Genomic DNA, 26,408 nt, shown 5'->3' with positions numbered 1-26,408 from the left:
TATGTCTATGAGATCAAGTTGGTTGATTGTGGCGTTTAGATCTTCCGTGTCTTTATTGAGCTTCTTTCTGCATTTCTAACGTTCACCAAAAGTGGTGTGTTGAAGTCTCCTACTATTACCATGGAGCTGTCTTACTCTTTTTTCAGTGCTGTTAGAGTTTGTTTTATGTATTTTGGAGCTCTGTCACTGAGTGCGTAAATATTTATTATGGTTATGTCCTCTTGGTGTATGGACCCTTTAATCATTATATAGTGTTCTTCCTTATTGTTTGTGGTGGATTTTACTTTAAAGTCTCTTTTGTCAGAGATTAATATTGCCACTCCTGCTCTTTTTTGATTGTTGTTTGCTTAGTATATTTTATTCCATCCTTTGAGTTTTAGTTTGTGTCTTTAAGTCTAAACTGTGTCTCTTGTAGGCAGCATATAGACGGATTGTGTTTTTTTTAATCCATTCTACAACTCTCTGTCTCTTTATTGGTGCATTTAGTCCATTTACATCCAGCGTAATTATTGATAGGTATGAGTTTAGTGCTGTCATTTTGATGTCTTTTTTTTGTGTTGTTGACAGTTTATTTGTTCCACTTAATTTTCTGTGCTGAGTCGTTTTTCTTTATGTATTTTCTTTTCCTCTTTTTCATTGTTGTTGATTTTGTATTTGCTAAGTCTTTATGTTTTTCTTGTTTTTTATTTTGATGTGTAGGATTGTTAGTTTCCTTTGTGGTTACTTTATTCTTTACCTCTGTTTTTCTAAGTTTAAACCACTCTTTTATTTCCTTATTTTGCCTTGACTTCCTCTCCTTATGAAAGATCTATGACTACATTTTTTAATCCCTCTCGTTTTTTTTAATGTTGTTATCTTTTACATATTGCTGTCTCTGTTTCCCTATTTTAGCTTTGATTTATTTTTGTTACTTCCCTATCTGGGTTGATATGTGGTTGCCCTGTCCTGTGTTCTACTCTTGGGTTGTTTTCTGATGTTGTTGATTTTCTAACTAGAGGATTCTGTTTAGTATTTCTTGTAGTTTTGGTTTAGTTTTTACAAATTCCCTAAACTTCTGTTTATCCGGAAATGCTCTAATTTCACCATCATATTTGAGAGATAATTTTGCTGGATATAGAATTACTGTCTGGCAATTTTTTTTCCTTCAAGGCTTTATATGTCATCCCATTGCCTTCTTGCTGCATGGTTTCTGCTAGGTAGTCAGCGCTTAGTCTTACTGACTCTTCTTTGTAGATGACTTTTCATTTATCCCTAGCCACTCTTAAAATTCTCCTTTATCTTTGGTTTTGGCAAGTTTGATTATAATATGTCTTGGTGACTTTCTTTTGGGATCTATCTTGTGTGGGATTCGGTGAGCATCTTGGATAGATATCTTCTCGTCTTTCAGATATCAGGGAAGTTTTCTGTCAACAAATCTCCAACTATTCTCTCTGTGTTTTCTGTTATTCCTCCCTGTTTTGGTACACCAATCACTCGTAGGTTATTCCTCTTGATAGAGTCCCACATAATTCTTAGGGTTTCTTCATTTTTTAAATTCTTTTATCAGATTTTTTCCTCAAATAAGTTGGTGTCAAGTGCTTTATCTTCAGTCTCATTAATTCTGACTTCCATTGCCTCAGTTCTACTCCTATGACTTTCTGTAGAGCTGTCTAATTCTGAAATTTTATTGTTAATCTTCTGGATTTCTGACTGCTATCTCTCTATGGATTCTTGCAGCCTGTTAAATTGGTCATTATGCTCTTCTCTAATCTTCTTAAGTTCCTCTATTGCTTTGTCTGTGTTTCTTGGCTTGTTATGTGTTTTGCATGATCTCCTTCCTGATCTCTTGAAGAGTTCTGTATATTAATATTTTGTATTCTACTTCTAGTAGTTCCAAAACGTTCTCTTCCTGTGAACAATTTCTTGATTCTTTGTTATGGGAGGTTGCTGAAGCCATCATGGTCAGCCTCTTTATGTGATTTGATATTGACTTATCTCCAAGCCATCAATAAGTTATTATACTTATTTATGTTTGCTTACTATGTCCTAGGTTCTTGTTTTGTTTTGATATGCTCAGATAGGCTGCTCGTGTGAGCTAGTTTGATTATTGATGCCTTTGAAGCTTTAACGTCCTGTCACCAGGTGGTTAGATCTGTTACTAGGTATGTGAGCCCAGAAGTCTGTTTATTTTTCTTGTGTGGATTCAGCTCAGGTGTCCAGGTTGTCAGTCACCAAGTGTGTGGTGTAGGCTCTCACCTGTAGTCCTAGACAGGCATGGGTGATTGGTATAGGCACAGGTATCTCGCTGCAGTAGAGGGTCATGCACTGATCAAGGCAGGGGGCTGCCGGCTGCCCCTAAGGGTCTGGGAGGAAAGCATGTCCCTGTTTGTAGAGTGCGTAGGTGGGTGAGTTTTGCAGCCAGACTATGAGCACCTAGTACTGTTGGCCGTAAGGACTGGGAGGCATCACTTATTCTTGGACCCCTGTCACGGGTGGCTAATTGGCATAGGTGGAGCCACCAGTCCTCAAGCCCCTGATGTGGGTAGGTGAGGACCCTGCTTAATGGACAGAGCAGTGTCAAATGTCACAGACCTGCTACTTCACCATATAGCTGATACTGTTGGAGTTAGGCTTCAGGTATATACCCTGTTGTACTGTGCTAATGAGGTCCTACACTGTTGAAATGGGCCCACACAGGTCTATGCAGGAGTGAAAGGCATTCAGAGTCTGTGGACCCCTTATGCCTATGCCTAGGCAAAGGAGTTGGTCCTGCCCTGAGTTCCTGGCTTAGGGGAGCTGGCAGATTATTTTTTCCTGTTTGTTAATTTATTCCTCTCTAAGGCTGGGAGAATGGCTCAGGGCAGATGACACGTTCTACTTCTGGCCCAGGGGACTCTGCAGTCACTGAAGGTGGCCCAGGACCTGGTGCAGAGCAGGGAGGGGGTAGGTAAATGGGAGAGAGGTTTTTCCCAAAGAGGGTATTTTTTGATCTGCGCATTAGGTCAAACACATGTACTTACCTTTTGCCGACTGAGCTCCACTTTTCACTGGTTCTGGAGGCCCAAGTAAACTTACTGCTGCTCAGTCTCTCCTGATGTGGAAGATGCCTCCCGAATGCCACTGCTTGCCTCACTGCGCACGCCAGTCAATCCAGCCTGAAGGGTGCTGGCTCCCGCCGGGTCAGGTCTGGAAACTCCTCACTGCTTCCAAACCGTCTCTCCCTCCCCCTGCCACTCAGTCCGATTCCTCAACTTTGCCTTTGATATTCAGGGCTCCTAGATTGTCATATATAATTGATTCACTTGTTTTTTCAGGTCTTTGTTGTAAGATGGACCACAAGAAACATCTGACTATTCCGCCATTTTGGCCCTGCCCCCTAATTTTTATGTTTCTTAAAACCCTCCAGCTGCTGTGTGGAGAGTTTACTGTAGAAGGTCAGGAAGAGAAGCAGGGAGACTTGTTTAGAATTTCTGTAGTGTCTAGACCAGGCGGGACATGGCTTAGACTGGGTGGTGCTGACGTAGGTGGTGGGGAGCAGTCAGGTTGGAATGTATTTTGAACATAGCATTGTCAGGACTTGATGATGGGTTGGATGTAGAGTGTGAGGAAAGAGAGAAATTAAGATTGGCTCACAATGTTAAATTTTTGGCATGAGCAACAAGGAAATAGTGATACAAGATGTGGAGGAAGGAATCACGACAAATTACCGATGTGGACATGCTCATTTGAGGTACCTATAGACATCCAAGTGGAGATCTTAAGTAGGCAGTTGAACATAGGAATCTGGCACTCAAGGAAGAAACCTGGAATGGGGATGTTAGTGCAAGGGCCATCTATGTGTTGGTGGTATTTAGCTGAGTTAGCGGCCTCTGCCTGAGACCTTTCTGGGGCACACACACGATCATTTAACCCCATTGCTGGCCCTGCCAAGCCACAGAGGTCCTAACTCTGCAGGCTACCTCTTCTATGTAACTGTGTCTTCTCCCTGGATAACGTGGGCCCCAACTCAGCACTTCAGCTGCCTTTGTGTTAAAAATCCCTAATGGCTAACAAAGGCTATCCAGCTGCAGACCAGTTTAGGCTGATGTAATTACTCTTGAGTTGCTCGCCTCAGGGCCACCAGTCCTTGTCTCCTCTCAATGACCAATACCTGCCCTCAAAGTGAGCCCAGTCTGTTCCACCTGAGCAAGAAGCATGGTGGTAGTGAGTAAGCAGGTGAGGGGGACAGGGAGCTCCTGGGAGTTACTCTGTGTGCGCACAATGACCTGGCTCTTTTCCCCACATTTTCATCATGCTAAAAGGAGTGTGGAGGGGGAGTTGCAGGAGGGGAGATACAATAGAGTAAGCATTGTGCAGAGCTGGAGATAGCAACCACTGTTGAAGAAAACATGGGGATTGCACCAATTCACATGATTATTTTTGGTTTGTTTTACTTTTTTTCATAATTAAAAAAAGACTGATTTGCTCATCAAAGTGTTTCGTTGAAAAGATTCATGTGTTCACCAAAGCAGCATTAATAATCATAATATTTCCTAAAATAATAAATAGAATGCAGGACACAGGTGATAAAGAAGACCACCTCCGTGGGAGGGTGCCAGGTGATATGTGTGCATGACCTACAGGTATAGCAATAGTTAGAAGCTAGTTCCCAATAGAGACTCTGCCTGGCCCAGACTTTCAGTACCCTTCTTTGTTGCTCTGAATTCTGGGTGTGTGTGTACTCTATTCCTTGCTGTGGCTTTTTTCTTGGGTTGTATACATCCTCAATCTCAAGGAACCTTAAGGAAAAAAAGCATGCTTGTCCAGCAGGCCTTGTTAATATTGTTTTCCTTTCATGGCACTGATATTAATTCTCTATTGCTGTGTATATACAACAAATTACCTTAAAACTTACCAACTTAAAACAATAAGCGTTTATTAGCTCAGAGTTTCTGTGGGCTGGGAATCCAGGGATAGCTTAGCTGGGGACCTCAAGCTCAAGGTCTCATAAGCTTTTGGTGATGGTGTTGGCCAGGGCTGTAGTCTCATCTGAACGCTTGACTGGAAGAGGATCTGTTTCCAAGCTCCCTCATGTGGTTGTTGACAGGATTCAGTTCCTTGTGGGTTGTTGGGCTGAGGGCCTCAGTTCCTGGCTGACTGTTGGCCGGAAGCTTCTTTTAGTTCCTTGCCACATGACCCTCTCCATAGAGCTGCTCATAACATGGCAGCTGGCTTCCCTCAAAGCAAGCAAGAGAGTTCCCAAGACAAGTGATAGTCTTTTTATAACCTAATCTCAGAAGCAATATCTCGTCATCTCTGCTGCATTCCATTTACCAGAAGTGAGTCACTGACTCTAGCCCACATTCAAGGGGAGTCTGTCCAAAGCTTAGCACTCTTCTTGAGGAGTTACAGTTTTGGTTTTGATTTTGAGATCTAGAGTCCTCAGCTGATTAGACCATGCCTGTCGGGGGAAGAAGATAGGTAGATTTCTGTAAATTAATCACTGCCAAATGTTGGCAGCCCCACCTTCCATTTCCTCCCTGGAATCAAGGATCCTGTGTCAAGAAGCAATCAGGATATTATAATTATTAAAAAAATTTTAGAACACTACATATGTGCCAAGCACTATGCTAAATGTTTTGCATATATTATCTCGTTTATTCTTCAAAACAGCCCCATAAAGGAGACACTATTATTGCCCCCATTTTACAATGAAGAAACTAAGGAACTAGAACAAAGTCATGGAACTAGTAAGCAATGGAGCTAGGACTGAAAACCAGGTCTATTTAACTCTAAAATCCTTGAAATATTGTTTTTTTCTTATTTAATTTAATCGAGGAAACAAATGCACATCACTGAAAATTGTAAAGTCCAGAAAAGTGCATGATGAAAAACAAGTTTTCCACTCCAGGCCTGGCAGTCTCACTCCCAAAATAAAGCCTATACTCCTAACGATCACCAAAAACAACCCCAAACCCGTTGCCGTCGAGTCGATTCTGACTCATAGCAACCCTATATGCTGAGCCTTTTTAAGGATGTACAAAAGATGATTAATTCAAAGCAATTAGGAGAATAAAATATAGTGTAACCCTTAGAGGAGACAGCATGTATGTAAGTTAACACTAAAAAAAATTTTTTTAAAGGAGCTGTTACCAGTGTATATATTACAGACATTTCTTTAAAAATAAAAATCCGTTGTTTGAAGTCTTATACTGGATATAACCTTCAGGGTCTTTAAGGGTTATTAGCACCATGACATTTTATACAAAATTATGTGCACGTAAATGAAATTTCTTAGGGGAGAATTCCCAGTTTTTGTCAGATTCTTGAAGGAGTCTGTGGTCCCCAAATAGTTAGCCACCACTGCTTTATCCCCTGCACTTTGGCATTCCCACTGTAGATTGGAAGAGAGAAGAGGATCTTGGTCTATGTTTTGATGAGAGTAAGGGAATGGACCTGGACCTGTGAGACCACAGGCTGTGAAGCTGTGTCCTCCTCCAGGCCCTGGTCATTGTAACCACCAAGAACAGTCCTTACCTTTGTAGGCTTGGCAAGATTTCTCATCTTTCACCAAATTTTGACTTGAGTCTCTCAGGGCTAGAGTTTGTTTCCCTTTGACTGTCAGGCTTCCCAGAAATTACTGGCTTTCTTCCATGTTACAAAAACATCGTCAGATCACATTAAAGAGAGTCTTCCCCCATCCTTGTCCCTCCTTAACACTAGGAATTGGCCGGTCTGGGATTAGTCAAAGCTGTAGCCTTGTGGCACCTCATGCCTCAGTGATCCCTCCTGAGGTTACCAAAGCAATTACCTCTCCTTTCTCTCTCCAGTTTTATTTTGACCAAGGAATACCCTTGGAAACTTCCCCTAGCCTTTTTAAAATCGCTGTTCCCTTTTAACTCAGGAGCCAGGGACAGACTGTAAAACTAAATCTTTGAGAACCCTGTGAAGCACTCCAAAGATTGAATGGGAAGCTTAGGGGGCAGTGAGTTAATGTTAATAGTAGGGGAGGAACAACTCAGATAAAGGAGGGTAAGAATGGTTGCACAACTCAAAGAATGTAATTAATGTCACTAAATTATACATGAAAAAACTGTTGGATCGGTATTTTGCTGTGTATATGCTCAACAACACAGCAAAATAAATAAAATTTAAAGGGGAAAAAAAACTATCCTCTGAAACAATCCAGCCACTGAGCCCTCTGACATCATCCATCGCGGGCCTCTCCTGCGTTTGATTGTACGTCCTCTACAACAGTGATTCTCAACCCCTTCTCCTCATGACAGTTGTTCACATCCATCGTACCACTACTCACTCCCTGCAGTAATTGTCTAGGGGGGACAAGTACGTATCAGAATCTCCAGTGGAGGAGAGGACCCCTGAATTGGAAAGAGACCAGCTTGGTGATTTGAGTCTGAATTTGGGGTACACTAGAAATAAACTCTGCCCAATTCTGAAAAACAGCCACTTGGGTGAAGACTGCTGAGTCTCAGGCTTCTAGTTCAGCATCAAAAAGGTTCTTCTTAGGGTCCATCAGAATTAGGTGCTGAGGACTCCATGCTGGTGCCCATGAGCATGGCAGAACTCCTTAGCAAAGCTGACAGCTCTGACACTAGGTGGGAGAATACATCCAGAGCTGATCCAGCCCTCAATGCCTGGACAGGCAGGGACCAATAGAGACTCAGTAGGTACAGTGGCTCATTGAAGGGTTTGAGTCCTTGACCAGGTTGGAGGTGTGGCTGAAGCAGCTGCCAGCTGAAAAGGAGGAGTTCCCAGAATAAATAAATACTCAATAATGAAGTTAGTCTGCATCCAGAGGAAGCCCAAGCAGAAGCTAAACAGCATGCTGACCTTTTCCCGAATAAATCCTGCATATAACAATAGAGGAGAATATTATGAGAATAAAAAACAATTGTATTAGCTCTTCCAGAAAGAAATGCACTGGCTCGATGGAATACAAAAGCTAATCGATTGGCTTTTTTTTTAAATAAGTTTAGAACCTAGGATGGAATTTCTCTAATAATTTGGTTATTTTGCTAAGAAAGAAAATACACAGTATACAATGCCAGTGTCTTCTGACCATATAATTACCAGGACAGCCTGAGGGTCCCTGTCATAGATTGAATTATGTCCCCCCAAAAAACACATGTACCAATTTGCCCAGACCATGATTCCTGGTACTGTGTGGTTTTCCTGTATGTTGTAAATCCTGCCTCTGTGATGTTAATGAGGGAGGATGGGCTGCAGTTGTGTTAGTAAGGCAGGACTCAGTCTACAAGATTGGATTGTATCCTGAGGCAATGTCTTGAGATATAAAAGACAGAAGTGAGCAGAGAGAGTTGGGGACCTCATACCATCAAGAAAGCAGTGCCGGGAGCAGAGCACGTCCTTTGAACTGGGGTCCCTGCACCGAGAAGCTCCTAGTCCTGGGGAACATTGATGAGAAGGCCGACAGAGAGAAAGCCTTCCCCTGGAGCTGATGCCCTGAATTTGGTCTTTTAGCCTACTTTACTGTGAAGAAATAAATTTCTCTTTGTGAAATCCATCCACTTGTGGTATTTCTGTTGTAGCAGCACTAGATGACTAAGACAGTCCCCGTCTGCTCCGTCAGCGTAATAGGTTGGTCTGTGGGAGCTGTATCCAGCTCTGCAGAGTGGTGTGTCCTCACAGCAGAGTGGATTTGGTGGAGAAGGTCCCAGGTGGAAGTGGGTGATAGGGTGGTAAGCAGGATTTTGAAAGGGTAGCTGGAGAAAGGGGAGGGGTCAGAGCTGTAAGGAGTCTGCTCTTTTCTCACCATGATGGAGTGGGCCCGGCACCTCCACTTTGCCTTTCCTTGGCTCCTGAATGACCATTGTGGTAGTCATTCCTTTCTCCCCAGCTCTGCTTTCTGGAAGGGCTGTGATGTCCAGGAAGGCAGGTGGCAGTTTGTGGACCTTCTGCTTTTGCTCTTGGCAGTGCCTCCTGTGATTGTGTTTTTTGGGCATTCATGCAAGTGCTCACCAGCTTGCCCCCTTTTCCTTCTCCTCCAGTTTATCACAGTTCAGTGAAGAGAACATGATGGACCCCTATAACCTTGCCATCTGCTTCGGGCCCTCGCTGATGTCAGTGCCTGAGGGCCACGACCAGGTGTCCTGCCAAGCCCACGTGAATGAGCTGATCAAAACCATCATCATCCAGCATGAGAACATCTTCCCAAACCCCAGGGAGCTGGAGGGCCCTGTCTACAGCAGAGGAGGAAGCATGGAGGATTACTGGTAAGGGGCTGGAGAAGAGGAGGGAGTCACCAACACACTGGCCTAGGGGCCAGATGGCCAAGTGAAAACCAAAGGGAAACACCCAGATCCTCCTACCCTCCCACTTACAGACTCTGCAGGCTGCCAGGATGTGGGGGTGGTGTAGGCAGTCCTCACCTTGACTCAACCGACAGAGCAAGTGCCACTTCATGACACCTCCCTTTTTTATGAGTCTGAACAGTGAGGGACCAGTCTGAAAGATGATGACAATAGCAATAATAGTAACGTTAATAATCTCCAAGAGAGGAAAGTCTGTGAAGTTGTATATAGAACTGCTGTTCATCAGTCAACAATGTCTCATACCCTGCTATGTTCTGTGTACTGTGAGAGAAGCCGTCCTTGGTCCCAGGAAATTTTGTTCTTACTGGGAAGAACTTAGATATGAGACACCATTTCTTGACTGTGGGTTTGTAAGATGATAGTTTCGAATGACTCCAGGAATTTGTGAAGAGAAAGAAGGATAAGCTCTGTTTCTGGCTGGTTAGGCACGGTCCCCCTCTGAAGTGGGGCCACATTCTCCGGGGTGGGGTTTTTCATGACCACAGCTGGGGAGTGGAGATCTAAAAGGAACCCCTGGAGCTCGTCTTCGCTCTGTAGAGTCACTATTTCTGTTTTACAGATGAAGTCATTGCAACCCAGAGAGGCCAGTGACATCATCTTTCGGGCTACCCCAGTGACAGAAATTCCAACCCCGATCTTGTCTCTTAGTATAGGACACCATCCACTACCCCTCCCAAGATACCACCTACAGGGTCAGTTTTCCACTAACCACAAAGACAACTGCCTCTCTCTAATGTCCCTTACCTCCCCCTCCGCTCTCCCCCTAAATGGTGTTTCAGCCTGAGCTGGAAGCATAAGCCAGCCCAAATCGGATTCTGCTGAGTTCAACATCTGGAACCAATTCTACCAGCCCCATTTCTATCAACTGAGGTAGGGGAGGTTGTTTACTTAATTAGAAGCCAATTGGTCCACGCTTCTTCCTGACCCCCACAGAAGGAGCCTCCTGCCCAAGGAATAAAGAAAATGATATTCATGTGTCTGTGAACATAATAGTATCAGTGAGATCGTTGGATTTACTCTTCTCTGCCATGTTGCAGATCCCACCATCTGGGTCAGAGTTGGAAAAACATAGGCTTGTCAGCTTGGAGAGAAATCTTTTTGTCACTGACAGATGGTTGGTGGTGACTGGGGAGATTGTCAGCCTACTAGCTGATAAGCTCCAGGGAACTGTCCTTGCGTGCGTGACCCAGAGAGTCGGTTTCCCCCTTCCATGAATGATTTGACTATTGAGAAGTTTTGGACTAGTGGCCCCAATTACTGCTGTACCATTCTCCTAAAGATGGGCAGAAGGTCTGCCTTCACTTCCCAAATGTGAAACCACTGCAGGCTCCAGGCTGTTCCCTAGGATACACAGTCTCCACAGCCCTGCTCACCTGGCCCAGCCCAGTGGGGCAGACAGAGCCCTGGGGGGTGTGAGCCATAAGGGGAGGGAAAGGTGGCACCTTTCTCCAGTTTTCTCTAGGCTGTCTTCCCCAGCCCCACGATGTTGTGCATCAGACACTTCTTTGTAGCCTCCGGAAAGACCACAACATTAGTCAGGGAACGTTACTACTGCAGCCTACGTGGGAGGCCCCTGGGCCTCAGGCCAGAAGTGCCCAGGGATCAAGAGTCAGTGACCTTGGGATGAGTGGACAGTCTGACCATTGGATTCACACCCACTCTGAAGGCTTCCTTTCTCTCCTCTTCCTTCTTTGGGAAGAGAGAAAAGTACCAATGAAGTGAGTAAGACCAGTGAAAGAGGCGAAGAAAGGGGTAGCAAGAACCTTGAAAAGTGACCAGAACAGCCAGGGAAAGGAGAGAACCAGGCTGCTTGGCCCGCAGCAGTGGAGGAGAGGCAAATCCCATTTCTCCACCCTTACCAGCCCCGAAACCTTCCTGAGTGTGGAGCACGGTTTTCTAGGAGTGCCTGCTGTGTGACATGGTTGTCTGCTTCTGAGAGCTCAGGTGTTGGTGGACCTGAGGGGTGTCGCTGGGGGTAGGGTTGTGGAACAAAAGAAGCTAGGGTTTTAGGGCTAGAAGGGACTTTAAAGATGGCCATATTGCCTTTAGAGCAGTGGTTTTCAAATGGGGTCCCTGGACCAGCAGCACCTGCATCACTTGCTTGTTAGAGGTGCAAATTCTCAGGCTCCACCCTAGACCTACTGAATCTGAAACTCCAGGGGTGGAATAATCTGTTTTCGAATAAGCCCTCCAGGGGATTTTGATGTTCCCAGAAATTTGAGAACTGCTGCTCCAGTGAATGGCCATGTAAACTAACTCACAGTCCTAGGGGAAAGCGAGCCCTGGCCCTGTACACTCTGAGCACCTGAAGTTTCCAGAATGTCACCAATCTCATCAGAGACTTTTCAGGCCCAGAAGACAATAAAAAATTGTATCCACATTTTTTGACAGAGGAATCCTTGTTGATGTTCTTCCAGAATGTTCTCTGGCATCTGGAAAACCTCCTTGGAACTGACTTATTCCACATGGAGTGACTTCTGAACTGGTCACTTGGTCTTTGAGGAACTTCCTAGGACTGTAGGACCCATCCCATGGGGAGGGCAAGGCTGAAGGGCTCAAGAGTAGAAGCAGTGAGGCCAGGTTATGGGGTTGAGGGCTAGGACTTCCATAGGACCACCTGGAATGCTCAGTTGATACTACCTACTGCCAGAGAAGGGAACTTCAGAAATGAGGAGGGTTTTTCTCAGGAAATAAGAACCTCCTGGTACTCATCCCCATGTCCTCTAAAGTCCATGAGCCAAGAGAGCAGAAGTAGAAACCACTTTCCTACTAACTTCCCAGGCTGTTGTCAGTTCTCTACCCTGGTTGTTTTCAGACTCCACGCATTTCATTTTTTCAAGAACTTGACCTGGCTTCCATCCCCTGCTCTCTTGCAGAGTCTAGCCCACAACAGATTCTTCTTCCCCTGTCTTGTTTCCACCCAGCCCTCTGACTCACCGCTCACTTTCTCACCTGTAGAGAGGCTAAACCACAAAGCAACCCAGAGGCATCAACCAAGATAAGAAAGAAGGAAAGGAAGCACCACTTATTAAGAACCCCTCTGTGCCAAACTCTAAATTATTTCATTGCATCCTCACACAGTTCTGTGAGGTATATAGATCATTATCCTCAATGTATAGATTAGACAGCTGAGGCTTAAAGAGGTTAAGTAATCTGCCCAGGGTCACACAGCTACCAAGCATCAGAGCTGGTTTTTGGATCCAGTTGTATCTGATGCGAAAGGCCAGTACTTCCCTCCCACCATACTCCCTTCTTTAGAACCAGGAAGCCCACATAATTCACATAGACAACCAGCCCTTGAGGAGTTGAGTTGTTCCGTATTTTCTAAAGAATTGACTTCATAAGTTCAAAGGGGCTTCCTTTGTCTAAAGATAGTCTAAGTCCCAAGTAGTCTCAAGTAGTTTTTGTACCAGGAACTAGACCTGAGAACCTCTAGAGCCTTCTATTTTGTTATAAGCGTTTGTTTGTTGTATGCAGTTAAGGTATTGAAAGCATAAGGTAGATTCTATGCCTTTGCTCCAAGGAGGCTGGATGAATGGGAAGACAAGAATGCTATAAGCCAAAGCCTGATATCTTGGTCACTCTTGCTTCTGTTGCAGTGATAGCCCTCATGGAGAGACTACCTCTGCTGAAGACTCAGCCCAGGATGTGACCACAGAGCACCACATGAGCGATGACGGTACGAGGCCCTGCTTCCTGGTCAGTGGGGCCACCAGGGGTAAAGCAGAGGAAGTGACTGGGTATATATCCTGCACTCCTGCCCAGTAGTGCCCTGAGGAAGGCAGAGAGCTCCATAACCCCTCACCTTCATCCCTTCCCTTCCTTGGAGAGACAGCCCACCTTTTCACATAGTTAAGAGCAGTCCCGTACTAAACTAGAGGTGAAGCACTGGACCTCTGGTGACTCTTGAGCCTCCTTGCTCCAACTCCCTCCCACCCATTCACCTCCTAGCTCCTTGTCTAGCCTGAGACCAGCATGATGACCAGTCCCCTGGCACAGCCCAGACTCCTGCCAGGTAGCTGAGACTAAAGCCAAGGGGAGCTCATTTGAAAAATAGTTCGCTTGGGGAATAGAGAAGCTGGGTGCCAAGAACCCAACAACAGTGAGCCAGAGGGGAGCAGGAATCAGGATGCAGAAACCACACACTTTCACGCCTGCCGAATGGAAAAATCAACCCTTTGCAGAGCACGGCCATGGAGTGCTGAGCAGCCTGGCTCGTGTGCTTCAAGAGGTGGAATGCTCAGCTGTCATCCGTAGCCCCTCAGCAGTGCCCATGATTTATTAGGGTCTGTCCAGCCAGCATATTTTCCCCTCCTTCCAACAATTCCCACCACCCTTCCTGGATCACTTGGGCTCTGGAAGTCTCAGCAGCTGACAACGGGCCTCAGAATTTTCTGGACACCAGAACAAAATGGCATAGTCTGTGGAGCTTTCCCTGCCTTTCTGTGAATTCTGCAATCCCAGGCAAATTTTTAAAGGAGAAAAAAAATCAGAACTGCTTATTTCAGTCCTTATGTCAGAAGGATCAGTCTGATAATTTATCACCTTATGGAAGGAGGAGTAGATAAACTTGGGAAATTAGTATTTGGTTAGGGCCTACCTTGTGCCCAGTACTGCTAGGGAGTTTATATACCTTACTTCTTAATCACCACAGTCCCTAGTTTGTGATGGCCCAATAGATGTGGCTTCTATTTTATAGTTGAGAAAAAATGAAATTCAGAAAGGTCAAGTTACAGACCCAAGGTTGAACAGAACTGAGATTGGGATATTTGGACAAGCCTCACAGCTGAGTTTTTCCCACTTCTCTGGTCTGCTCCTATGGTAAAGTCTCCAGCCCTGCAGGTTCAGGGAGCAGACCTACCACCAGGGCTGTCTGGGCCCAGTCTTGTTTTTAAGCAGCCTTTCTCTCTACTACCTAGAATATCTGACTTTAACCTCGGAGCCCAGGTTTCTGTGAGCCTTCTTCTCATTCTCAGATTTCTACCTTCACCTAGAAAAGAACATGATAATAATAACAACAGTAAATGACTTACATAGCACTTACTGTGGGCAAGGCACCGTTCTAAGCACTTTCATAAATTATAATAAATTGACTCCTCATAACAGTATCATGAGATAGGTACTCTTGTTATCTTCATTTTACAGATGAGGGGATGGAAATACACACCAAAGTAAAGATACATTGCATTTTTAAAGCCCTTTTAATTTTTCAAATCACTTCCATGCCCAGTTTTCCATGTATTTATTGGTCGCAAAATATATTTCCATATTTTGCTCTTTGAAAAGTTCTTTGGGCAAATTATTTTCTCTTTATGAAAGCTGATGTTCTGCTAGGGGAATGGACACATAAATAAATCATTTAAAATACAATATGCTACATTTTCTGTAATTAATGGAGTTGTTTTATAATCAGAAAAGAATAATGCCTATAAATACAGTATGGCAAGTGAAATGATAGGGGTAGGTGGGAAGAGCTATGGAAATACCAATGAAGTCACTATTAAAGTAGATGATGTTTGAGTTGTGTCCGGATGTGTTCCATCAGGCAGGGAAGAGCAAGGGCATACCACGTGGAGGGACGAGCGTGAGCACGGGCAGGGAAGAGGCCACAAGTGCTCTCGGGGCAGTGGCACAGTCTGCGTGGGAATTACCTGCTCTACAGATCCTCCATGGCCTGTTTTTCACACTAGGCCATCTGCCCACCACTCTAAGTTCATCTAATTGGGCTTTTCCGCCCAGTTTCCTGAGTCCATGGGTCCCAACAACATGCGTTTCCTTCTCTTCTGCCCCTCTCAGAGTGTGAGCCCATCGAGGCCATTGCCAAGTTTGACTACGTGGGCCGGACAGCCCGAGAGCTGTCCTTCAAGAAGGGGGCATCGCTGCTGCTGTACCAGCGGGCTTCCGACGACTGGTGGGAAGGCAGGCACAATGGCATTGATGGACTCATCCCCCATCAGTACATCGTGGTCCAAGACACGTACGTTGGGCCCTTGGCACCTTTAGGGGTCACTGGCTGCGCTGTAGAAGCGAGACCTTATTTCTGGAACATAGGCGTGTGTGGGAGACCAACCCCCAGGGGGCGCCACTGAGGTCCTGAGGCTCCACACAGTTCCTCACAGGGCCCCCAGACTCAGTGGAGAATTGTGTTTTTAATCTCTGCATCCTCTATCCTCCCTGCAAACCACTCCCTGATCTAGTTGTTTCAGAAACCTGCCAGCCAGCGCTCATCCACATTTACACCTGATGAGTGATAATGCACGGTTATTATTTGACCACCTACATTCCCTTTCTGGAAAGATCAGGACAGGAAAACATTTTTGCTTCTCATTTTTGCTTCTCTTTCTTTTTTTTTTTTTTTTTTTTAATTAAACGACTATGCTTACCTGAACCATTTGGGCCACTGATGGGTCTTTCCCACTTGCAAATGAAAGTAATAAGCTACATTTCTAGGAGAAATCTAGCTTAAGCACCCTTGTGGGAATGACCCAACTTAGTTAACGCAGATGAGGTTGATTTGGGGAAAGATGGGAGAGAGGAGGGAACAGGCTGTCGGAACCACGAGAGCCTGAACAGGTCCCGGAGAGACTTCATCAGATGGCTGCCAGTTAGTCCTCACACTTCTGAAGGCAGGAAGGCTTTTCCCCTGTTGCCCAAGCCAAGCCTGCACCCCTGCCCCTCTGCCCTCATTCCCTCCCCTTGGATACCATGCTGTCAGTGGTTTTAGTCCTTCCCTTCATATTATTTTTTAAAGGTTGATATCCTGAGTGAGTCTGCGCCCTCCCAGCCTCTCCCGGGCTCCTTCTGCAGGGAAATCCTCCCTCTGTTGATAACATCGCAAACCTGGTGGCCATCTGTGCGTGGACAGGAGACCCTCCCAAATTTAGCATTATGACTTCACTACAGGATGGAGAGAAGATGAATTGTGGGGGAGAAGGGGCTTTCTTTGTCATCAGTAGCCAGAGGGGCCAGGAGAGCAGTGGAGAGACCTGGGACCGGCTTGGAAGCTCTAAGCAGGGCTCAGTGCGCTACGACCGAGTGTGGCGGTGTCCTGCCTCAACGCCGGCCTCTCCAGAGCCGCCGCAGAGCTGACTGTCCTTACGCGGCAGTGCTCAGGACCTCAGCAGATAAACAGCAGCCTGGACTTGCCGCCTCCTTCTCCAGGAGGGGGGCCCAGCACAGCCACCCCAGGAAAGCAGCGTGGGGTGGAAGGCAGATGCCTCGAATCCAGGTGCCCCCTAGCCAAGCTTTCCTGAGGAGCTGAGGAGCCCGCAGTGCCAAGCTGGATTATTTATTTTATTTAAAAGACCCTCCAAAGGCCCTTAGCTTTCCTCGCCTGTGTGCTCACAGAGCCGGCCCAGCCAGGGGTCGCCGCTGCCTCAGAGCCGTGTGGGGTTGCGTGTGTGTCGGGGGGCCATCTTGCCGATTTAACACTGCTTTTTGTGTTGTTGTTGTTTTCCCTCTTCCCTGCCTGCCTGCCCCTTCTCCCCCAGCGAGGACGGTGTCGTGGAGAGGTCCAGCCCCAAGTCTGAGATTGAGGTCATTTCTGAGCCACCTGAAGAAAAGGTGACAGCCAGAGCGGGGGCCAGCTGTCCCACTGGGGGTCATGTAGCCGATATTTATCTTGCAAACATCAACAAGTAAGCGCTGCTTTTCATTTTCTGCTCCCTTGAATGATTCGCCACACCCAGCCTCACCTCTGGCCTAACCCCCCTCCATGTCTGTGCTGCACTCAGGGCCAGCTCCCCCAGCCTAACGGCCTGCATGGCTGAGGAAGCTTCTGCAGGCCTCGTCAGCAGGTCCAGGGCTTCCGCTAGCTGCTGTCATGCTGTGGAAGGGTGCTCTTCTCTCTGTTGCTGCCATGTCTCAGCTCAGATCATCCAGGCAATCTTATGGCTGAAACTTTGGCCAAAGCTTTGGTCCTTTTATGCAGCTCAGTTTCGTTCTCTTCCTCTGAGGTGCTTCCTCTTTTCTAGTTCTTCCTGAAATCATGGTCTGTGATGTCCCCCTTGCCCCTTATCTGCCCAGAGACTCAAAGTCTTGTGTGTCTTCCACTAGGCCACTGTTGCCCCGGGTGGGTTTATTTTGATACTGTATGTCTGTGTCTCCCGCTGTCCTGCGTCCACTCCTGGAGGAAAGGAGACCACTGTGCCCCCAGGGAAAGCTTTTTAGGGAACTCCTTACTCATTGCCTAACCCCGAGCTCCCTTTTATTCTACCCTTTCACACCAGTAGAAAGAATTGTCCTGTTTTGTTTTGTTTTTTTCCCCTATTGCTTTAGCCCTGTGTATCACTGTGCCCTGTCCAGTCCCTTTGCAGATCCCCACTCCTCTCCACAGGCTCTGAACTCTGACCTCCAGCTTTCCTTGTGGCTGTTAGCAACACCGGGGTTCTCACTCCACCCACACCCGATCTGGCCGTCTAGAGGGACTCCAAGCCTGTGTGCTGCTGCCCCTAGAGACGTTCAGGCTATTGGAGCACTAATCTCATCTCAAGGGGCCAGACACCAAGTCCCAAAGCCTACAGACCTCTTTCCGCCAGACCCTGAAACTTGGCCCCGTGCCAGCGGGATGACAAGCGCCAGGGCACTCCTGATGAATATGGATTGGAGATGATGTACAGCTTTTATTCCCCTCTGGCTTTGGAGGAATGAAACGATTTGCACGTGGAAACCCTGTTAACCGTAGCCTCTGGACGCTGAAACTGGAAGGAGAATAAAAGATGCTTGTTGTCTTTAAACCACACCAGGTCGCCCAGATCTCTTGGCTTTTTTCCAACCAGGCGGTAGCAGGGGGTGTGGTTGGGGCACGTGGCTGTTTTCCATCCTTTTCACCCTCAAGTTAGCGAAGTCGCTTATTCAGCTCACTTAACTCAGTGGAGTTATCATTGAAGTCAGGCCAGTCAGAAAAGATGGAGGACTTTAGTTATTTCCCTCCAGCATACTGCCCTGCTGGGCTGGTGAGCTAGTGAAGAGCAACTGTGGGCTAATCACATTTTTCCCTTCCTTACAATCCTGTGTTCATTATAAGCCTATAATCCCAAGATCAGAAGCCAGTAATTAACCCAGAAACCAAGGCAGGATTGGTGGAGGGAGAATTAGATAATTAGTTAGGTACATATTTTTAAGCCATCATATAATCGATGCCATTTGTACAAAGGACTTGTAGACACCAATAGATGAAATAGTCAAAAGATGAACATCTGGTGGAAAATCAAGGCAGTTCCCATAAACTCCTTGCTTGATGGTGTCAGGATTCTCGCTATGGGGTTCTTGGAGGACAAGCCTCTGCTGTGGCCTCTTCAGACCCCAGAGAGTAGGCGGGAAAGCAGCAGAGCAGCCATTGGGCACGTTTGCCCGCAGAAGTGACTCTGCTTTTCAGCCTCACCTCCTGCCCCCACGTTCCACTCCCTCCAGATTCCTTCAGTTTCCTGAAGGCACCGTGTTCTCTCACATCTGGGCCTCTACACAGGCTGAATCCTCCCCTGGTCAACTGCTTCTCCTCCTTCAAGACTCAGGCCACAGATAGACCTCTTTGGGCAAGCCTTTCTGACACCCCTGAGTTCCCCAGGGCTGAGTTAGGTGCCCTTATTCTGTATTCCCAAAGCATTGTGAGTACCTGTGTGGTAGCATCTATCCCTCCACGCTCAGATCCCTGCGAGACTGAGAGCTCCCTGAAAGCAGGAACTCTTCCTCATCTTCTACCCCCAGGGCCTGCCCCGGCCGGGCCTAGAGCAGCCACTCCACCACTGTGCTTTCTCAGCAGTTTTAGCTTTGCAAGTCGGCCATCCTCAAGTGGGAAAGGAAATTAGCAAAGTGTTATTAGGGTGTGACATTTCCCTTTAGTTCCACACATTTATTAAGTACCTATTGTATGCCAAAGACCAATGCTGATTATTCAGAGATGAATAAGACGTGGTGTGTGGTCTCAGAGCGCACAGTCTGGCAAGGTCAATAGGATACATACAGGTGCCATCGATGCTCTGAAAGAACAAAGGAGGGAGTGATGGAGTCTGCCTGAGGTTGGAGTTAGTGGTCCTGGGAAGACTGCAGAGGTGGGGTCATCTCCGCTAGGCCTTATAAGACTCTGAGGACATCCTTTTTCACTCAAGGACAGCTGGCTCACAAAGTGGAAACTGCTGAGAAGGCACGTTTGTGGAGTAGCTGCTCTGGGCCAGGTTCTAGGCCAGGCCCCAGGCATGGAGAAATGAGGAAGACCTCTCCCATGAACAGGATCAGGACAGTCTTAGAACACCTCAGAGCCCCACTCCTTTGCTTTTTCCATCCTCAGCCCCTGCCTCAGCCCAAATCTCCCTTAGCAGATTCAAGATCAGAGATGCCCAGCTGCTGTCCTGAAGTACAAGTTCCATTGCTTCTTAGATTAGGTTCATTAAAATCTGATGCCAACAGAAAATGAAATTATTCAGCAGCAGGCAACAGCCATATAACTAGAGGCCCCCCAAGGAAGGCCAGGTTGTTCCATGTAAGAGCCCTATGTGGTCTGAAGTGATCACAGTGTGCCAGAGCCAGGGTTTAACCCAGTCCTCAATGACTCAGAATGTAGTAGGATGAGGATGTATTTTCACCCCAAGAAAATGCACAAACTTGGCCCTAACTCTGCAGCATTGAATCCTCTTTAAAAATATTCTGTTCCACGTCTGCAGAATAAGCAACAGCCTCTTACTGGAGCCCAAAATGATTATTGTAGTTGGACCAAGAGACATGCTAAAATTGGGAAAAATCGCCACTCTTCTTCCCATCAATCCTCCACTTCCTTGGTGATGGTGAGAATCCTTCTTCCGCCTGGGACCTTCGGCTTCTGTTCAGAGCAGCCATGGAGGGGGCCTTTCCATGAGTCTTTCTCCCGTTAAAGTTTCACTTAATCAGACATTTTTTCTGACAGCACCTTACATCTTGAGAACACAAAACTCACAGCTACCAAGTAAGTATCCGTTCTCCTTTGTCCAGATTGGGGGTGGCAGGGGAGCAGAGACGGAGAGAGCAAGTGAAGGCGAGACCAAGGAGGCAGCATGCTCTGTCTCCCTGTCCTTCCAGAAAGTCTTGGGTGCCAACCACCTGGCCCTGTCTCACTCGTCCTCGCTTCCTCAGAGCCGGGGCTCCCAGATCACACCGCCCTTTCTCTTTGTGATTGAAGGCAGAGGAAGCGGCCAGAAGCTGGGAACATCCGGAAAACATTTCGGAGTGACAGCCATGGGCTGAGCAGCTCCCTGACGGACTCCTCCTCCCCAGGGATGGGGGCCAGCTGCCGCCCATCCTCCCAGCCCATCATGAGCCAGAGTCTCCCCAAGGAAGCGCCCGATAAGTGTTCCATCAGTGGGCACGGAAGCCTCAACTCCATCAGCCGCCACTCATCCCTGAAGAATCGGCTGGACAGTCCACAGATCCGGAAGACGGTGACAGCCGGAAGGTCAAAAAGCTTCAATAACCATCGGCCCGTGGACCCAGAGGTCATTGCACAGGTAAGTGGGGGCTCCTGGATGAACACCTAGCATGAGTCTACAGTTGTCACTACTGCTTAGTGCAGCCTACACTAAGTGTCACAGCACCTGGGACAAAACGGTGCTTTGTACATTATAAACTGAGTCAGGGACTGTTGGACATCTGGAGCTGCTTTCCCTGCAATTTGTCTGTTCTCTCCCCAGGAAGAACCTGGAGGCAGAATAAATTCAGGCTTCTTGCTCACACACTGGCTATTTGTAAGGCTGTTATAATTTTTAAAGCCAGTTGTTATAAATACAGTACTTTGATAGAATACATTCAGATCCTTATAACCCAAGTTTTTGGTCTTGAGACCCTGGTAGACTTCAGTGAAGTGCCCGAGGGTTGAGGCTTAGGTGTAGATCTGGCCACATTTTTACATCACTCTGCTTTTCCCATCATCCCATTTCCCAAGGTTGATCTCTGGGCCCCTGATGGGTAGATGATCAATCAACGATCTGCTCCTGATCTTGAAGGCTGAGAAATACTCTGCTGCTGGGGGCTCGAGTAGCAGAAAAGGGTCCAACCCAGGTCTCCGATGCAGTGGAGATGAGTTGCCTGATTATAGGCTCTTTCTTCCATATATGCACCTCACTGACGACTCTCTGTTTTCCATGAAACGTTAGAGATCCAACCCCACCTCTAAAAATCCGGCTACCGGGGCCACTCGAAGCAGTTCATTCAGACGTCTCTCCCAACTCTATAATTTTCATTAGACCAGGTAGGAACAAAGGGCTCATTCACTGTAGTCCTCATGTCTCAACTGAGTTGAGAGTCTCTTCACCCCATCTCCTAGGGGACAATAGAGGCTGGGTATGGTCTTTATGGGCTTAATGGTGGTGCTCTGCTTACGGGAGGTGTACCTGGCAAGCACAGTATTAAGCTACGGGCCTGAGATGTTTTGCTTTGCTAGCCTTCTATTTCTGTCCCTTTACTTAAGCTCTTGGCTGCAGTCTGCCTTGCACCGTGAGAATCCTCTCAGTTCCCTCTTTGGCCAGGTGCTAATAGCAGTGTCCGAATATGTACACAGCTGGGACAGGCTATAGCTGCAGAGTGGGAATGAGGAGGGAGAGGGAGTTCTTCCTGAGCATTGTTAAGGTTTTAGAACATTGTAGGGATGAATGAGATTGAATCACTGCCAACAGAAAGCATGTCTCACCTTTGGACACACAATCTTTCAGTGTCAGCCTAATCCCAAGAGAGGAGTCTTCTGGTGGTATAGGGTGCCAGACACACATTTGTGGGGAGGGAAGGGAGAGAGCTGGGAGGTCTCTCTGGGAAACAGCTGGCTTGCATACAAAGGTTCTTTGGTTCTGCCTTGAGCCCCAGAGCTAGGACTGCTGTTTGCTCAGATCTGGAGTATTCTACTGTGACTTGCCGAGGGCGATTCACCTGTGTGGGCTTTGGCTCCCCCTCCTGGTCACTCTGTGATCCCCTCTCTGCCATGGTGATGGGTAGAAGAAAACAGCTTCCCCAAATTGGTCACTCCCATGAGTTGATGGGGGCAGAGGTCCTGATGAATCTTCAGAGACAGGGTACTGGAACGTTCCCTCAGCCCTTGAGGAGGAAGGACTGACCTCTTTTGACCTTCGGCCCTCAGGTCCTGGAGAACAAAAGATCATACTTCATCTCTACTACTTTTTAAAAAAGTATTTATTGCAATTTCAAACATAAACAGAAGTAGAGAGAGTTGGATAGTGAGTACCCACATACTCATTACCGAACTCCAGGCCACTCGTACACATGTATGCTCCCTCCCACCTTTCCTGTCCCCACTGGATTATATGTCATTTTGTCCATCCGTAAATATTTCAGTATGTAGCTCTACAGCCTGAGGACTCTTTTGTAAAAAATATCTCTACTATTCTTTCTAAGGAGCCCTGGTGGCGCAGTGGTTGAAGTGCTTGGCTGCTAACTGATATGTTAGCAGTTGGAACCCACCAGCCACTCCATAGGAGAAAAGACTTGGGATCTGCTCCTATGAAGATTACAGCTTATGGGCAGTTCTACTCTGTCCTACTGGGTCACTATGAGTCGGAATTGACACGACAGCACGCAACAACACTACTCTTTCTGAAACAAAATTCATGACAGTGAAAATCCTTCATGCCCTCAGCCCCCACCTTGTGAGCATTTAGTATGTTCAAGGACTGTGACCAACTAAAATAACCTGGACATCTCCTTGCAGTTGGTATCTTCATGATTTGGCCTAGGTTGTTGAAACAGAGTCCTTGGGGCTTTCCCTGGATTGGCCTCAACTCCTCCCTTCTCCTGTGTTGCAGGACATTGAGGCAACTATGAACTCTGCCCTGAATGAGCTGCGGGAGCTGGAGCGGCAGAGCAGCGTCAAGCACACTCCTGACGTGGTTCTGGACACCTTGGAGCCCCTCAAAACCTCCCCAGTGGGGGCCCCCACATCAGAGCCCTCCAGCCCCCTGCACGCCCAGCTCCTCAAGGACCCTGAGCCCGCCTTCCAGCGCAGCGCCAGCACTGCTGGGGACATCGCCTGCACCTTCCGGCCTGTCAAGTCTGTCAAGATGGCTGCCCCAGTCAAACCACCAGCCACCCGACCCAAGCCTGCCGTCTTCCCCAAAACAAATGCCACTAGCCCTGCTGTCAATTCATCAGCTTCCCCACAGTCCACTGACAAGTCTTGTACTGTCTGATAGATATAATTTAATTGTTCTAGACAAGGGGACTGTAGGGACTGAAGACTGTTATTACAATCTTCCTATTTAACTAGCTTGGGGACTTCAGTTGAAAATTAGATTCTAAGTTGTTCTTGCAGGAATTAGCCTCCCATCACCCAAAACCTTGAGAATGATGCCCTTGTTAATGCCCCTACCTTACCTTCCCATCCCCCGTCCTCTGCTTCCCCCAGTCGTCGTAATCCAGCCAGCTCCAGTACGTACCATTCTTAGGTTAGTCGGAGATAGACTTCTTCATTATCAGGTCACTGTGAAATCTGGCAAGGCAAGCCATGACGATGTGGGCTCAAGCCACAGGGGATGCGTGACCAGATGGTTGGCTACCGACATCCAACTCCCAGTGGCGTCTTGTTTTGGGTACTGACTATAGAGAATCATAGATAGTCCATTCTTTGTCTTACACACACACACACACACACACACACACACACTTACACTTGTAGGTTTTTCTAGTCTCTGGCATGTGTAGCCTCTCCTGGTTCTAGACCAGTCTCTTTGTAAGTTATTGTGGCAGTTCACACAGGAGCCACCAGGGGTCTCTGTTTCCATTACATCCTTGTTCTGTCTGGGCCAGAGAGCCTAGCCTTTGAAATCTCTCCATCGTATTGAGTTTAGCAGGATGGGACTCAGTCCTGTAATCTGTCTTCTTTCTATTGGTGTGTATTGGTCATTGGTGTTTGCTTTTGCTCTCCTCCCTTCCATCCTTTGGAAGTACAACCCACTCTTATTAAGGAGCTTCTAACGTTTTTCTGAATGTACAGACATTTCTCGGGTTCTTATCTTCGTCTCTGATGGACCATTTTCCATTTAAGACATTTTCCTGTATAAGACAGTTTTATAGCTGGTTCCTTTTAGGGTAAAGAATCTTAAAAGAGTTTTATTATATATATGGCAGGTTTGAAAAAGGTAAGAAATGGGTCCTTCCTCTTCCTACTTTTTTAGGCACTTAAAACATAAAATTCATTATCCTATGTATATATTAAAAACAAAAAAATCAGCTTTGCTAACCCAAAAATTGTCCTAGTGAACACTTGTTCTATATTTAGCCCTAAGTTTGATTATTATACAAGGTCTCTCTTCAGGGACCAAGAGGGCTTAGAGAGCTGGAGTTTGATTAAAGAGAGAGACACTGTCCCTGTCTAACAAGAACAACTAAGGGAGTTGGACTCCACAGCTCTAAGTCTTCCTAAGGCCAGAATCTGAAGTAAATAAAATATTGGTTGCTGTATATTTTGGCCTTTTTTCTGATTCCCCTCCCAAAGGAGAAAATGATACCCTTGTCTGCTCTAATGCAGTCTCCAAACCTGGTGCCCACTAGTCCCCGCCCCTGCTATGCCAGGAGTACCAGGCTGGAGACATTTACATCCTAGGCTCATGGGTCTCAGACAGCTACTTGAGTTAAAGCTGAAACTCTTATGTTTTCTAGTTTTAAAACTGTGCTTTAAGCCTCAATGCTTTCTATACTTCGCGAGAGATGATGGGTTGCCGTTAGGGAGGAAAATCTGAATTTTCTTCTCTTTGGCCTAGAAGATAATTTTAGACCAACCTTTTGAAGTTGGTAGTTGGATCTATGGAAGATGGTGGATTTTCCATTCTGTATGAAGAAAAAGAGTTGCTTTGTGGGAAATCACTAATTAGAAGGATATTCTGTAACAGTTGTTCCAGGGGAAAAATTCCAAGAGCTAGAAGGGAGAACTAAAGACTTTTGTAGTACAATGAGTCAGCCTGTAAGAGGCAACCCACAGTCCTTTGAATTCTTGGGTTTTGTTGCTGTTTAGTGGCCTGTCCTGCTCTGTCACCTGGGCTTACACAGGTCCTGAGCCAACAGGGGACTTTCATACCCAAGGACCTGTTTCCTTGGCCAAAAATGAAACCCCACCCTTCACTTTACATTCCTCTTAATCCAACTGATCAAATTGGTACCCATACTTGCCCTTGTCCCCTCTCCAGTACACTCACCTCTGAGAAAGTAAAGGCAAAGCTTTCTTAATGACAAAGTTTTGGACCTATTCTGTTGCTTCCTGCCTTATTTCTGTTTCATCCTTGTACATGACTTGTGTTCACCATCCCCTTGGTCAGTGTGCATCTGCTTATTTGCATCATGAACTGAACAGTGTGTGAGTGGTCACCTACTAAACCAAGTCTTAGCTCCCGACCCTGGGAGCCGAGTTGTCTTCCCCATCTCTGGTGCTGTTGACACCTGTGAGATGGTCCTGTCGAGAGGACTAGGGACCCACAGGAAGAGAGTCCTTCTTGGCAGAGCTCATTGCAATCAACTGGAATTGAGGTTGCACACTGTGATTTTACACCAAAAAGCCAAAAGGAGCTGGCCACCCAGGGCCTAGGGAGACCAGGCTTCCTCGGTTATGTCTGCCTAAACCAGCGTGATGCATCAAAGAGCCCTGCTCTGCCTCTCGTGGCACGGATCCTCTTCCTGGTGTGAACTCTGAAGGGTCAGTCTTTCTGGGAGAGAGGTGGGGTGGGGCTGCCAGCATCCTCATTTGGAAAACAGGAGTTTGCAGCCAGCAGCCTGTAAACTGGAAACACTGGTCTCAGCCAACCTCCTCAGGGCGCCCTGGTTCCTCCCCAAGGAGAAGAGGAGAGATGACGCCAGCAACAAGATGAACAGACCGCTGGAAGGGCTGGTGTATACGTACTTAATGTTCAGAAGAGAAATTAGATCTTCCAGGGAATTGCAATGTTGTGGCGTCTGACTTGTATGTCACGTTTGTGTAAAATGGTATATTCTTTAAAATAGTGTTGATAACTGGAATATTGTATGTATGCTTGGAGATGCTTTGTATGAACCTAAGACTGTCACTCAACAGATGTTGGATTGGGGAAAATCCAAAGCACAACTTCAAAATAAAATACATTTTTAGGTTTCCATGCTGCA

General features: G+C 46.7%; 1 protein-coding gene across 4 annotated transcripts in view; it reads left to right on the top strand.

The window, feature by feature from the left end:
- The window catches only part of SRGAP2 (SLIT-ROBO Rho GTPase activating protein 2), a 330,724-nt gene extending 304,316 nt beyond the window's left edge, over positions 1-26,408 (top strand). For 2 of the 4 annotated variants that reach the window (XM_004375212.3, XM_023730302.1), the window contains exons 18-21: positions 8,988-9,212; positions 12,911-12,990; positions 15,108-15,288; positions 16,063-16,694. In XM_004375212.3, the coding sequence (XP_004375269.2) occupies positions 8,988-9,212; positions 12,911-12,990; positions 15,108-15,288; positions 16,063-16,075 (499 nt within the window). In that variant the 3' untranslated portion in view covers positions 16,076-16,694. Of the gene's footprint in view, positions 1-8,987; positions 9,213-12,910; positions 12,991-15,107; positions 15,289-16,062; positions 16,695-16,801; positions 16,949-17,646; positions 20,371-20,460; positions 20,786-23,086 lie in introns of those variants that run through there. The other 2 variants (XM_023730300.1, XM_023730301.1) reach the window with 2 other exon arrangements.

Source organism: Trichechus manatus, unplaced genomic scaffold, assembly GCF_000243295.1.
Source record: "Trichechus manatus latirostris isolate Lorelei unplaced genomic scaffold, TriManLat1.0 scaffold00035, whole genome shotgun sequence".
In the NCBI taxonomy this organism is placed as follows: Eukaryota; Metazoa; Chordata; class Mammalia; order Sirenia; family Trichechidae; genus Trichechus; species Trichechus manatus.
The sequence above is the reverse complement of the archived record's forward strand: the minus strand, read 5'-3'. Positions and strand labels throughout refer to the sequence as shown.